Raw genomic sequence first — 15,579 nt, forward strand, 5'->3', positions numbered from 1 at the left:
AGCTGATTTTTTATCTTCATGACACACGGTCTTGGTACAGAAACTAGTTTTCCAAATATATAATGATTTATATTTTATTTTGTGTTCATCCCATCAAATGTAAAGTACCAGATTTCTATAATAAAGATTTTTCAAGGTGTGAAATTTTTGTCTGTGTTTAAGTTGAAAAAATTAGTTAAAAGGAACTCCATTTATGAGCAAAGGGAGAAGAATGTTAATTTATAAATTTCTTCTGTCTAAAGATAAAGGAGCAAACTTACATAGCTATAGCTGTGTAGGTCAAGATCTGATTTCTGAGATTTATCATACTTTTTTCATTTGTTGTTCATTTTTGTCAGATATACATAAAGCAGGTGTGAAAACCAATACTTTAGTGTGTAATTTTAATTAATGGTATTGTCCATTTTCTTTGAATTAAGGTAATTCTGTTACATTCATTGGAAAGTCTGAATTATGTGTAGGTAAGTTGGGTTATGCATTATGCATACTTGCAAAAGATAGCAAATAGAAGTCATGTCATAACAAAGAGACTATTCAGTGCAACAAAACATCTAATGAGCATTTGTTATTTTACTGCAAATCAGATTAAAAAAGAAATGCTTTTATTTAGGGAAGAATATACCTTGGAGCTGGCACTTAAATGCAGAATAGCCTTCTTAAAAGCATTAACTTTTGAGCTATGGTGTGAAAGCATATAAATAGCCAAAGTGTTTGGTTTGTTTTCTAGCCCTGCTTTCTATTTTCAGTTTTCCTACCTTATATATTTTTGGAAACACGTAGCTAAATTCAGTGGCTAGACTTCATGAAAGATGTATTGGTTTTGTTGGGAGGTATAGTACGAATTTGTTTGTTTATTTTGTACGTACGTGCATTAAAATGTTTGTTGATTTTAGTTGTTTGTTTTCTCTTTACTACAGGCTGAGTGGACTGCACTTAACTGAAAGGAGTCATTTTGCTGGGGAAGTCGAGTAACTGCGGTTCTCTCCTCGCTCTACTGGCTGGGACGTGCTGTGCACTGTCTGGATTAAGTTGACACTCAAGTCTGGGATGGGCCTTGGGGATAAACACTCCCTGGTTTCTATTGACTTTGGAATTTGTCTATAGCCAATCAACCAAGTCACACATCAGATTTTGTTTTTTCACTGCCTGAGAAAGGTTATGATATTTTCAAATAGTTTTTTTTTTATTAATAATTTTCATTTTCTTTGACTCATTTTTCTACTGGTTGTGGGGAAAAAAAAAAGAGTCCTGCTGATGTTGATTTAAATAATGTCGAAACCAATGGGACTCCTATGGCTGCCTTTGATCTTCACTCCAGTGTGTGTCATGCTGAATTCCAACTTCCTTCTATGGATAACTGCACTGGCTATAAGATTTACCCTTATTGATGGCCAAGCACAATACCCAGTGGTTACCACAAATTACGGCAAAATACGTGGTTTAAGAACACCTTTGCCCAATGAAATCCTTGGTCCAGTGGAACAGTATCTGGGTGTTCCTTATGCCTCTCCTCCAACTGGGGAAAGGCGATTTCAGCCCCCAGAGCCACCATCATCTTGGACAGGTGTCCGTAATGCCACACAATTTGCTGCTGTCTGCCCACAGTACCTGGATGAGAGGTCACTGCTCAACGACATGCTGCCAGTCTGGTTTACAGCCAATCTGGATACTGTGGTGACATATGTTCAAGATCAGAATGAAGACTGCCTGTATTTGAATATCTACGTGCCCACAGAAGATGGTAAGTACCCTAAGGATGGTGCTCTACCTCACTTACCTACCAATCTGCATGGGATAAGTTGCCAGATCTTTAAAGCATCTTGCTCAGTTTCTTCCAATTAAATCTGTGGAAATGGATCATGTCTTTGAATACTCATCAAAAGGAATAATTTGTAGATTGAACATGTTTGCATGAATTCTCTTTGATTAACCTGTGTAACATCACAATTTCATTTACAGGTAGTAGGCAGGGTGTGTAAGCTTACATCCTAACTAGAGCAGAAAGGGAAAATAAACATTATGCAGGAGTAACATTTTGTTTTTCATTGAGTGAATGATACAAATGCTACAGTACATTCATTTTAAAGTAAAATATTCCTTTTTTCCCCCTTAGTTTTATTTTAGCACCAGTAAGCCTACAGTTAACTCTTCATGATTTTAGACAATAGAAAAGTGTGTATTTTTTCAGCCTAGGATTTTCACCTTCAGAACTTTTCAATCCAACTTATTTTTCTTCATTCATAAAATGTAAAATTAAGGAAGCATAATTTTATTATACATAGATGAACAGCCTTAAACTTTAATGTTTACTGTATTACTCTCTCAAGAAGATTACTTTAAATCACCTTCATCCACTAAAAGATGAACACAAATAGCAACACAGTCTTTGAATGATTTCATGATCTCAGTCATAAAAATTGAAGTTTTAGCATCCAAATGGTACTGCTTCTTACAAATAAAATAAAACAGATTTAAAAAATCAGCTTTCCTCAGGCCTCTAATGAAGTTTATTCTGTATCACAACAAAATTAAAAACATAATCTATTGGCAGTTATATTTAATATTCTGCTAAGAGTCAGTTCTTTCAGTCACTTAAAATGCAGTTACTGGTGCATAACATGGCAGATTTCTCCCAGATATGCAAATCCCCTCACTTTAGCTGAGGGTTTGATTTGCATAACCAATGCATTGTTATTTCTCAGTAACCATACTCTAAATATGCAAATTCTGTACTTTATTTTAATCCTTCTGCCTTGATTGGCTTCTTTGTTCAGAATTTCCAAGCTTTTTGCCAGCAGTAAGTGTACACCTTCTTTTCTTGTTCTCAGAAGCTGAAGAAAAAAAGCTAGAATCTAAAAATAAATGAGTAAGGTTTGGGAATACTGTGAGCTCTGCTACAATACTGCAAAGCTGCTTAAGTGAAAGTTCTCAGAAAGGGAAGGTGTGGTATGTTGCTCTGTCTGCATGCAGGTGTGGGTGTGTACACACTTGTGCATAAATACTTAAAGAGCCACTCAGTTCTTTCACTGTTACATAATCATTTTACTCTTTGAATATTTCCAAAGATAGGTCATTCTTAAGTTTCCTTATATTTTGTAGTTTATCCTGCAGCCCTTAGTGGGTTAATGTGATGATTTGTCCTAAGAAAATATTTCAGATAATTTTTTTTTTTTATTTGTTTGAAGGAATATCAGCTCAGCTAACACAGTATCATTTTAAAAGCCACTGTAAATAAATTAATGTATTTATCCAGTCCAGTAATGTGAAATTTCTCCCATTAATTAAGAATGACAGAAAATTGGAAATTGAAAAACATATGCAAATTTATAGGGGAAGAATAATGAGATACTGTGTGTTGAATGACAAACAGCCTATAAAATTCCTTGTATTATGTGTAATAATAAATGAGGTTTGCTATTAGCTTAAATAAAAAGGACTGATAACTGTAATTGTATGCTTTTACAACTTTATGTCCACTTAGCTCCTACTCTCCATTTTAGATTTTTTTTCTGTTTGCATGTAAAACAGCAGGGAAAGGAAATCGGGTTTCCTTTATATAACTTCTCAAAAATTAAATAACAATAATAATAATAATAAATTTTAAAAAAGCAAAAAGAAAATAGAACTGAATAATGGCAGATGAGGTTTGGTGTCGGTGATGAGCTAAAGGCAAGATTGTTCCTTTGTAATATGACAAGCATTTTTAACAGGCTCCTACTGAGAACAAGATACTTAAAAATGAATACACAGAAAACACAGCGTTTTAATTGTATGTTGTAAATCTTATCCCTAGTTAAATAAAATACAGTGAAAGTTTTTTGGTGTGGAAAATATGCAACCTTCTCATAAAGATGATTACAAAGAAGTAAAGTATAAATCATGTCTCTCACGTTAGTGTGTCTCCAATTCACACTAAACATAGCCTTAAGCTGTAGCCCATACAACCTGATTCAACACATTATACTATAAGTTTTAGTTGGCAGAAGTAATTTCTTATGGGTGTAGACCACAGAGTTAGTTTTTGAAGTGAGGTTTCAAAGTGAGTGAGTTACATTTTTTTTATTTTATTTTTTTTGTATTCTTTCTCAAATACAGAATTATTATAAAGAAATTTGAAGCAGTCTTGTGTCTACAAGAAAAGGTGGATGAAATCATCTATACATCCACACCTAAGTATTGTTCTTACTATTAATCTGAATTGCTTAAAAATTGTTTTAAAAGCTTCATTAAAAATAATTGATGAACAACTCTAATGAATTAATTGTGGTTACATGCAGTGTTTACTTCAAAGCAGTTCTATGAAATTACTAATCAAAGTGCAACAAACTTTTTTGTTTGCTTGGTTTTGTTTTTTCTGTTTGCCACTATATAGCATGGTCTGGTTCTTATTATTTGTGTTGTCAAAGGGAACCAAATTTTAATCATGTGCTCTGAATGAAGAATTGACGTATAAATGCACTCATTCATTCATGTGATTTCAGAATTGCTTCACTGGAGTTCTGCCAATATAAACTGGTGGAAACAGAAGTTGAATCCAGGCCCTTTAACTGTGTAGATAAGCTTATTTATTTTTAAATAAAATTATTTCAAATAGTAATGATCCAGATTAAAGAAACACACTGATACAAAATTCTGCGGATCCCTAAAATACCTGGAGCATTTAGGTAAATAAATAAAATGTCCACTAAAATCATGGCCTTTTTTCCTTTTTTTTTTTTCTTTAAACTATTTTTTTTCTTTTTTTTACCCATGGAGTCTGGATGTCAAATGTCAGAACTTGAAAATCTTATCAGAATTTCCATATAAAAATGTGCCTGAAAACAACAACAAAAAAACCCTTTCCTTTTTAGATTACATATATATTTTTTAATTTTAGACAAAAATATAATTTACAGTAGAAATCAAGACATGTACATTACAGACTACTCTGTCAGCATGAACCATGTAGGATTTTCTTTTGTCACAGTTGTTCACTGAGCAAATTGTTTATGCTGACATTTTCTGTAGGGTGACACTTATATTCCAGTGTATTCTGAAAAATTCAATGTGTTCATTTTCCTGTGTAGGAAGGGAAATATTTTATACTGTTGTAATCTATCAAGATATATTTATTTCCTAATAATAAGAATAAATTAAAATACAATTATTTTAAAGATAATTATAAGCAAAAAACATTAAAAAAATACGTCGTTTGCTTGTCAAATCTATCATCATAAGAAACTGCTCAGAAATGAAACAAAATAACCTCCAGTAAAACTATTATTCTATACAAATAATTTTCCAAACATTTAGTTAGATCTTCTGAATAAATAAAATCACTTTTGTGGAGGTGTGTGTTGTATTCCCTACCTTTTCAGTTACTATCAACAGTAATTTTCCACAAGAATACTTGAATGTCAGTTTAGAGGAGGTCATCTAGGGAAATGATATTGAGGACAGTCTGTTTATTATAACTTCAGTCTGAATATGGGTTTATCTACAGTGGAAATGCTAGATTGAAGAGGACACAGACTGTTAATCGGCTGTGCTTAATCCCTAGCCTTTATCATTTGAATCTGTGGATGCTGAAGGAGATTGCTAACTCCTATCATAACTAGAGAAAATACAGCAAAAAGTAAATAGAAAAGACCTTTAATTTGGATTTCTTTCTTGAAGAATGAAAGACCTGTATTGATGTCAAGATGAAAATAATAATTAAAAAAAAACAAAAACAAAAACAAAACAAACATATTTTGTTGCTGTTGCTGTTTTAGTTATTTAAAGAGCTTTTGTTTTCTGTACATGATCAATAGTAAACATATTTACTGACTTTGATGTATAGGAAGAGGGTTCATTTTATGCAGTGATTTGCTAGTAACCACCATATACGTATTAGGAATTAATGAATTTATTTAACATCTTCTGAGGTTCTGAGGTATTAAAAATACTCTGTGATCTTCTATCTCATTTACATCACAATAAAAGCAGCTGAAGTGACATCAAAAGGTGGTAGGCAATGATACATACTAAGGCTGAATGAGTAGGGTGCAAATTTTTTATTAGACTGGGAAAATTGGGAAAATTCTTCAGAATTAATGGTATGTCTTGTGTGGGTTTCCAGTAAGAAAACTCTTGAGCAACAGCAAAGAGATCAATAGCATTTATCCTCTGAGCAGTAAAGTGAAGGAAGGGCACTTACAACTTTATTTTCTGTTTCTAGTTTCTAGTTAAAGAAGAGGTGTGTTTGGTGGATTTTCTAGCTTGCATGCTGTACCATTTTTTCTCATTAAGCAGACATCTGCTTCACATATAGCTGAGCATTTGCAAACTTCTCTACATCATTTTGGTTGAATTGCATTGTCTGTTTAATTTGATAAGAGTATTTTATGAAAATTATACTGATAAAATTGACTTTCTTTTTGGGAGGAGGGAAAGAGAAAGATAAAGATAGTAAAAAGAAACATGATGAGTCTAATCTTGACATTTACATGATGGAACAAAATTTAAAAAGCCAGCTATTCAGTAGTTTCTTTATTATTATGAGGAATAAGAATCCATGAGTAAAAATATTAAAATAATTTTCAATACATGTTGTCTTTGTTGATTTATTAGTAGATGATAATAGCAACTTTGGAAACATTCATTTTCCAAATACACTTGAATTTCTGTAATCTTTACCTTCCTAGGTTACATGTAGTCCCCAGTTTCAGTATATATTTAACTGGTGTTTATCAAATTATATATATATATGTATATATATATATATATATAAATCTTTTTGTGTTTTTTCGCGTATTTCATAAATGTGAGTAGCTACCTAGGAAATTAAATTTAGATTTTATGTAAATATTTTGAAGAAATACAGAATCCGGTGTCTATTGTTTACATGCCTATGGTTTTAATGCTTTCTCAAAATCTTTCTAATGTGCTTTTTAAAATCAGTTATGATGTGTGTAGTTCTTATAGAAAATACAGTTTTACCTCTTTTATCTATTTTGGATTCTGTTTAAAGCATAGGAGATTAAATATTTTAAAAAGCATATGTAGGAGATTTTTTTCTTGAACAAATGATAATGTTTGAGCACTTCCATATTACAAATAATATTTTTCTACCAAAACCCAATATAACAACAGTTTATTCTCAGCTTCAAGATTGTCACATTCTGTCAATTTTTTGAAAATTTTGATTTATTTTTAAATTGATTTATTTTTAAATTCTGCCCTTTCAGACAGTTCTTAATCTTCTTTTGTAAGACACATATTGAGTATCAAAATAACCCTGTTAGTCGAAAAATATTTGAGACATGGTGTCTAAATGTTATAAGGAAAAAGACATATCCTTTTGTAAAATACTGTGTAGCTATCTGAAGTGAGAGGGATTAATGACAGATAAAAATTACAATATGAAATCATATTGCTGGAATTACTATGTATAATCCGAGTTAAATAGAAACATGAACTTTAACAGCAGAGAGAAAGTAGCTCACCATTGTGAAAGATATAGTCCCTGTTGTATCAAAGCACTTCAAGCCAGTTCTTTCACTGCTAGGTTCCAATATGTCCCCTCCTCCTAATCCAGAAATACTGCAGCATCTGTGAGAAAGAAGAAGGCATATGTCTCACTACCCTCTGCCTACTGGGATAAAGCTGTGGGTAATCCAGGCCTTTATTTTACATTCTTGCTTTTAACAGTCACAAATGCCTTCTGACACCAAAGAACAGGACTCTAATCTAGATGAAATAAAGTTCTTAAATCCTTAGAGCTAAACTCAGATTTAGTTGTTGATTTCAGAATGCTGTTCTTCCCTCCAAGAGTTGCCCATTCCACAGGCTCTTTACAGGATTGTACCCAAATGGCCTTTTCAGGAACTGATATGCAACAAAGCCTAGAGAGAAAGCTCAGTATTTAGCATGATGTTCTCCAATCTGAACAGTATTTCTGGCACAGATTCTCAGAGTATCACTACTACTTTGTATTGACAAATGTGCTAGAATGGAGGGAATGTTTTTAAAAATTATATAAATGAATGCTTTTTTCACAAATTGATGTTATCATCATTTTAGTCAAAGAACAGAGCCTTATGGAGTTGCAGAGGCTGTGCCATTTGGCTCAATGACGCAAAAGAAACAGTCTTTAGTCATTTGGGTCATGAGAGATCAGACTTGCAATTTAACTTCATTCTACCCACTTACTCTCACTAGTCTCTGCAGGGTGTTTTCTTTCTCCTTTATTCCTTTCTTTTAAAAAACAAACAAACAAACAAAATGCCCACATTTTCATTTACATTCCTGCAAAACATTCCTATATATGCTGCTGCTTTTCACTTTTCATCTTCTTGCTTTCTTCCAAAACACAAATCAACCTGACACAGTCTAAAACTGAGGCTCTCTGTTCTAGGCAGTGTAGCGGGTCCCTGGCAGATGTCATGGTAATTAATTGCATTAAAGATGCACTGATTTTAGTAGCATCTAGATTATACTATTTTGATTAGCTTTGGTTTTATTCTGCCTATAGAATGCACTGGAAAAATTAAGGCTTTCTGATGTTATTAATCTTCAGGGTGTTTTTTTGTTTGTTTGTTTTTGTTTGTTTTGTTTATTTGTTTTGCATAAGTCTGCTCAATTTTTGAAAGTTATTTGTGTCTTTTTTCTTTGGATTTTGATCAGTTTCCCTTATAGCATTGATTGCAGCTTCAGACAAAACTGGCATTTTCTGAATAGCTCGACTTACTTGCAAGGTTCATGAATCATTCTACATCTATGGAAATGCTAAAAAAAAATTGTCCAATTTCTGACTGGCAGGGATTAGACCTTTTACAGACTTCAGGGATTGTAGAGACTTGGGCTGATTTTCCAGGAGGAGCATGCTTTTACTGAACATTTAAAGGTAGATTGGTAATGTAGAAAGAAAAAAAGAAAACAATGTCATTTTCATAGGTAGTGTGTAAACTAAACTCCTTTTCTGCTCTATAATTATATATCTATAAAATAAGTCAACATCTTTAATTTTATTTTTTTTTCTTTTTAATGCAAATGTCCATCATTGACTTCTCAGAATTCTTGACAAAATTGCTTGCAGCTGAAATACATCTCCTGAACATGATAGCTCATTGCTCAGTCCTTTGGTTTGTCATCCTTTCTAAAGTGAAAGATTATTGCCAGCATTCAAGTCTTCACATCATAACTGCATTTTGCTTATGATTCCAGATAAACTTAATATTCTCAAAATGACAGGCAATTGTAATTAAATATGCTCAGATTTTGTGATGTTTATGTATTAGTTTTTATCCAAATAAGAAAACAAGAATCTTATTTCATTTGTGATATTGTCGTTATCTGAGAGAATACTGCTATAATTATTTACTTAGGAATTATGCCTTTTTTAATACAGAGGTTGCTCCTGGTACGCAAAATGATAAACAATAAGGAATTATAAAACTATGAAAATTAACTGATGCTTACAGTTATCTGTTGGTGCTGATGTGTCAAAAATCCATAATAGAAATGTTTTTATAAAGGAAAAATTGTATTCTAAGGTTCATGCTGTAGGTAAACTTCTTGTAAAGAGTAATTTTGTTTTCAGTGCTAAGCCAACTTTCTACACTGTACGCAGGGAATTTTAGTCACAAACAGAATTTCTGATGCCTTGTTCCAAAATGCTTATTGATGCTGGTTTGCTGTTAAATGGATTTTTAATTGATGGGGTGTGACATATTTAATCTAATGGAGAGAAATTACTTTGTGCCAGCTCAAGTAACTATACGATTAATCACTTGTAATATTTACAAGCCATTATGACTGGAAGTCACAGATACATTGTTTGATTTAGTAAAAATAAGGACAAGTTAAATCACAATCCAAATGTATACATTTCGTTCTCTTACAAATAAATTAGAATCAAATTATCTTTTATACGGTGTATTTAGTTTTATTTATATGGCTGCAAATTTTTAGCAATCATTCTGCATTGGCGAGACTGCCCCAATGGTTCTGCTTTGACTAGCTATTCCTGCTTCATTCAGCCAGCAGAGGGAGCACGAGTTAGCAGCAAACTCATTTTTTTGAGGGCCTCACAAATGATGCTGGTGAATACAGTACAACAACATGCAAATAGGTCCTGCTTTATGCCCCTCTAGCAGATAGGAAGGGAGCCTGTCCACATTTGCGGTTCTAAAAATTAGTAACACTTGGACTGTTGGTTCTATTTTTCTGGACTGGAATTCATTTATGGAATAAAACCTTCCCAAACAAAATATACGCTCAGACAAATTTATAACAAACTAATTCATTTTTATTAAATGATAATTTTTAAATGAAAAACATGCTGAGGATGGATGCATGCATTTGTAACCGAATAGCAAAACTATTCTACTTGACTTGAAGTTTTTCCAAGGCCTTGGATGGCAGAAAAAATTGGTTTTGATTAGTCAGCAGAAACATTTTTATTTAAAAAGGAATAATTTTATCTTATTTATCTACACTACTAATTCATTTTTAAATTTTTTTTTAGTTTTTTTTTTTTTTAATTAATTTTTTTTCACTGAATGCCATTAACTCTCAGTTTTTGGTATTAAATGCAAAATATCAAATGTGCTTTGCATATTTAAATTTCACTGAGGCAAAAATGTTAAACAATCTTAAATTTCATCATCACTGTTTAAAGTTTTCACTGTTACTGTGCTTGATTTAATCTATATTAAACCATCCAAAGTGCCAGATTACAAAACTGAGGGTCTCTCCTCCAAAGTAATCTACTTCCAGGCATAATATACTTCCACTGGTAATGTATCTCACTGGTAGCTTTATGTTCCTACTGATTTGAGATGCTTTTCTTATCAGTACTCTTTCTACTTAAATAATGGATCTTTTGCTGTCATTAGAGAATATATGCAACAGTCTGACTAGTAACTGATAAGTAAGGTGTGCCACTTGAGAGTATGAGTGTATCAGATATTCATCATGATGGCATCTAAAACCATCCATTTTGAGTACTTATTATGCTTTGGCACTAACAATTACCTCAGAATGTATTTAAGTCAAAGGATATGTCACAAGCATTGTGCAGAAGACAGCAGCATAGTATGGTCTAGTAGTAATATTTTAATAAAAACATATCGAAGAAACAACTGAATACAAATAAATTCCAGTAATGTGAACTCAAAAAAAAAAAAGCAATTTCTTTTTTTTTTTTAATTACCATGTTCATTTTATTATTTAGTTTCATTATGAGATTATTGTCCATAATACCTTTAGTCCTATTCCCACTATAAAAATGGGTTGAATATGTTGTTTTTTTCATTTTTATTTTTATTATTATTTTTTTTTATGTATGGGTTGCATATGGGGTTTTTTTTGTTTTTGTTTGTTTGTTTTTTCTTTCCTAAATAGTATTCAGTTTTGTTTTGTTTGGTTTTGGTTTGGTTTTGTTAGTTGATTGATTGTTTTTACTATTTTCACAGTATGCCACTAAGGAGTTCAAGACATATTTCTTTTCCTCTAGTCTCACATCTCACCATTCCTTGCAAATGCTTGTTGTTGCCAAGTTCTTTCACAGTCTCTTTGCTCATACTACAAATGAACACCATAAAATAGATGCCACCTCAGTGTCAATTTCCACAGAAGGTGCTATCCAGATATTTTTTATCTGTTGTTTTATTCAGGTTACACCCAGGAAGAAGCAAAAGCTGAGGAAACATCAGCAAAGCTTCTTAAATAATATTTGGAAGGGAGACTGCTCGCAAATGTGTAGACCAGAAAGTGAAATAGGAAGTGGGTATGAATGAATCAGATATAAGGGGAAGCCTACTAACTCTTCTCATGTCTTTGTCCCTCTGTACTGGATTACTTCAGTCGGTAACTCCGTCATGCCTAGCTGGCTGCATTTGCTAAGTAGAACACTACATAAGGATCTCACAGTCTATGAAGGTGCATGGGTGCATGGTTTAGTCTTATGTGAGCTTTTTTTTCTTTTGTTTTTCCTTTTTGTCTGAGCATCTGTTGCTAATAACTCTTGTTGACATCAGGAAATGCTTGTCCACTGTTTAAATATACTCAACAAGTATTTGGGATATTGCAAGACTCAAGACATTATGTTCAGATACTAAAAATATCAGTTCTCTAAATGAATATAGTGGCCTACAAAAATGCCTACACATCTATAAAGACAGTGAAAGTTCTACATCATTAAATATCCATATTGCTTCAGTTTGAGCAGTCATTTTCTTCTTTCAGCACCTTTGATAATGTGGCCTGTAATTCTAAAGACAATTTTCTCGTATTCTCAAATATTTTAAGATGTTAATAAATGTAAAATATATGAAGCTTTAAAAAATATTTTATTAAATAAATAGGTTTTACCTCTTTTCAGTGCTGCTTCCACATGGTGTTTCTTAATATTTTATCAGGCTTCTAAATTCATTCTATTTTACCATACATGTTTTTCTAATTATACTAATAATGTTAATAATAGTCAGGATGGCTTAGTATTGTGATTATTTAACAATTTCTTTTTAATCTAAATAAATAGGCTTTGGATTTCCTTCTTTCTTCCTCTTTCTCTGTATGTGTAGATTCACTTCATTTTACTTTTTTCTCTTGTGATCTTTTTCTTGGCTTTTCCTCACTATTGCTTTCTTAAATGGTGACAGAATAATTTTTTCTGCATTATAAATAGTCTTACTTTAAAGCACATTTTTCATCCTGAAGCACTTATTGGAAACTTATGTGTTATTTTATTATAAGCAATCTTGTTAGTTTTGTTGTTGTTGTTTTTCTGTTTTTGTTTGTTTGTTTGTATTTGTATTTGTTTTGTTTTGTTTTCTTGCTAGGCTTTTGTTTTGTTTTGTTTTGCTTTGATACTTTTCTGCAGTACCATATGAACCTGATAGTTTATCTTTTCCATTTTACATACAAGTTCATTACAGCTTTCTTTCTGAATACATGGAGGTGAAGCAAAATTTCTTGAATGTTCATTCCTGTATCTATCTATCTGTCTGTCTGTCTGTCTATCTATCTAACAATCTATCTATCTATTTATAATTTCCCACTAAATGTCCTGTATTTGTTAAGCTGCTAATTTTGATATTGTCTTTTTTTTTTTTTTTTTTTTTACTTCTTAAGACTTCTTTAATTCAAATAAAAATTTTTATCTTAAGGCCTTTTTTATTTTTTTTTCTAGACCCTACTTTTTTGAAACCAGTCCTTTTTGAGAGTAATTGGAACATTGTTTTTTCATATTTACATATTTTTGCCCAGAAAAATAAAAAGTAAGAAAGAAAAATAACTAGTTTTCTGTTCCTTAGATTTCTGATTTTTCTCTCTCTCTATATATATATTTCCCTATTGACAAATTCCTGCTTAATTGACTTCTGTAGGAACAAATCTTCATTGAAATTGAATTATTTCCTAGGCAAAGAACCAAATATGAATTGTCAGCTAGTATAGTGTATTTGAAGTCAGAAGTGGTCAAGTAGCTTAGGAATAAATTAAAGAAGAGATGCTATTAATATGAGTTGTGTAGGTAATAGGTTTTTATAACAAAGTGTGCCAAGAATGGCAGCAAGTCATGTAATAAAATTTAGTAGTTAGAAATTAATTTTGCGGGAAATTATGCTGTTTACACATGTGACATAATGGTTTGGAAAGCTTCTTATCAGACCTCTAATTTTCTTTAGTTTCTCTCAAGTCGTAAAGAAATTACTCCAGAGTGCAGTATAAAGTGTTTGCTTTAACATATTTTGCCAGATGGTTATGTCCTAGTTTGCATAGCCCTCACAGATTCTTTTGCAATGAGCTATGAACACCCTCCATAGACTAACTAATGGGATACGTACTTGTAGGTATGCTTAGCACTTTGAAAACTCCAGAAGCATTTTTTTTTTTTTTTAAGAACAGAACTTGTTCAGGCCTTTCTCACTGAGGCAAGATAGTGTACACCAGAGGTCAACCTTTCATTTCCTTGTGTCTGTTCAGCAAATGAAAATGGAGCAACTACTTGGTTTATTTACTATTTATATGGTTTATCTCTAATACATAATTCTTCAAAGACATTGTATTCTTTTTGCGCGCCTCACATTTTCTTTGTGTAAAATTAAAGATGTCACACATTTCACTGGTTCCCTTTTCTTTAACAATGCATGACGTGATCATGTAGACCCTAACTTGCTTTCTCTGATCATATATCTGTAACCTTGCCTGCAACTTTGATTTGATTTCAAAGCTGATATGTTCCTGTGGTGGATGGGTTTCCTTTTTACTGACAGTCACATTGTTCAATCATCCCCACAGCCAAGAGTGGCAGAAAAGAGCTTAGACGCAAGTGTACTCTTGCAGTATAAGAGTGAGATGAGATTTAAAAAAAAAGTGACAATTTTGTTAAAAATAGTGATTATTCTTTTAGTATGTTATTATTGTGAAATGCAGAATAATTGAAGAAAAATTGATTTGGTAGCTGTTTTTAATCTCGGTATCTTTTACGGTACCTATTGTGCTCACATTTTTCAAAATGATGTCAAATTGAAATATAAAGAATAAAGGCTATTTAGAAGCCAGATACAATGCCTCACTGCACCAGATTTAAAGGACTCACTCTGTTTAGTTTACCAGAAAGAAGATTGTGAGTAATTTGATTACAGTTCTTAAGTGTGTTCATAGGAAGAAAATAGCAAGCACTAAAGCCCTCTTAAATCCAACAGAAAAGGCATAGCAAGAACCAACGTCTGAGATTTCAAAAGTGAGATGACTTCAAATGGGAAATAATCTCGACTTTGTATGTTTATTTTTAGTTATTTTGTTTTGCTTGGTTGGCTTTATGTTAATCCGAATTAAATTGAAAAATTGTGCTTGGAATGTGTGTCTGTGGTGTGTATTAATATAATGCAAGTCATTGAGCATACAGATTTTCATCAGAGTGAAGTCTTTGAAGAATCTTTGAAGTCCATGAATATATTGAGTTACATATTTACTTAATTTTAAAACACATTTAGCATCTTTTTCTTCTATGCTTTAGGAAATACTTGTTAGATGACAAGAATCATCTTCCCATTGTCTGTCCGAATTTATACTTATCAGAATTTTCAGTCAAGCTGCATGTGTGGAACACATTTATGAATACAGTTCTGTAGATCCAAGGAGCATTTGTCAGAAAACAGTTGTTGCTCTATGCAATCACATTCACATTTTGGAAATAACAGAATAATAGACTTACAGAATGGCTTAGTTTGGAAGGGACCTTAAAGTGCAGGTGGTCTGGGGAGTGGATTTTCACTCTCAGCTCTGGACTGGTGCAGCCTCACTTCAAGCACTGTATGCACAGTATGAAAAGGAGACACAACTGTTAGAGAGTGTGCAAAGGAGTCTACAAAGATGGTGAAAGGTGTAGAGGGTGAGATATATGAGTAATGACGTTAGAAGAAGCTGCAACAGAGGAATGTCAGTTTGGGTAATAGAAAAACTGACTCATGGGGAACATGATACATGACCAGTCACCAGCTGGATATAACTATTCACTACCATCCTCTGGGTTCGGCCAAACCTAGAAAAACTGTATATCTGTCCAAGCCATGGGCTGCCAGCTTTTCCAGGAGAATACTGTAGGAGATG

General features: G+C 32.4%; 1 protein-coding gene across 4 annotated transcripts in view; it reads left to right on the top strand.

The window, feature by feature from the left end:
* The window catches only part of NLGN4X (neuroligin 4 X-linked), a 147,030-nt gene that overhangs the window by 43,454 nt on the left and 87,997 nt on the right, over window positions 1–15,579 (top strand). For all 4 annotated transcript variants that reach the window (XM_015848830.2, XM_015848821.2, XM_015848811.2 and 1 more), the window contains exon 3: window positions 918–1,741. In XM_015848830.2, the coding sequence (XP_015704316.1) occupies window positions 1,270–1,741 (472 nt within the window). In that variant the 5' untranslated portion in view covers window positions 918–1,269. The remainder of the gene's footprint in view (window positions 1–917; window positions 1,742–15,579) is intronic.

Source organism: Coturnix japonica, chromosome 1, assembly GCF_001577835.2.
Source record: "Coturnix japonica isolate 7356 chromosome 1, Coturnix japonica 2.1, whole genome shotgun sequence".
In the NCBI taxonomy this organism is placed as follows: Eukaryota; Metazoa; Chordata; class Aves; order Galliformes; family Phasianidae; genus Coturnix; species Coturnix japonica.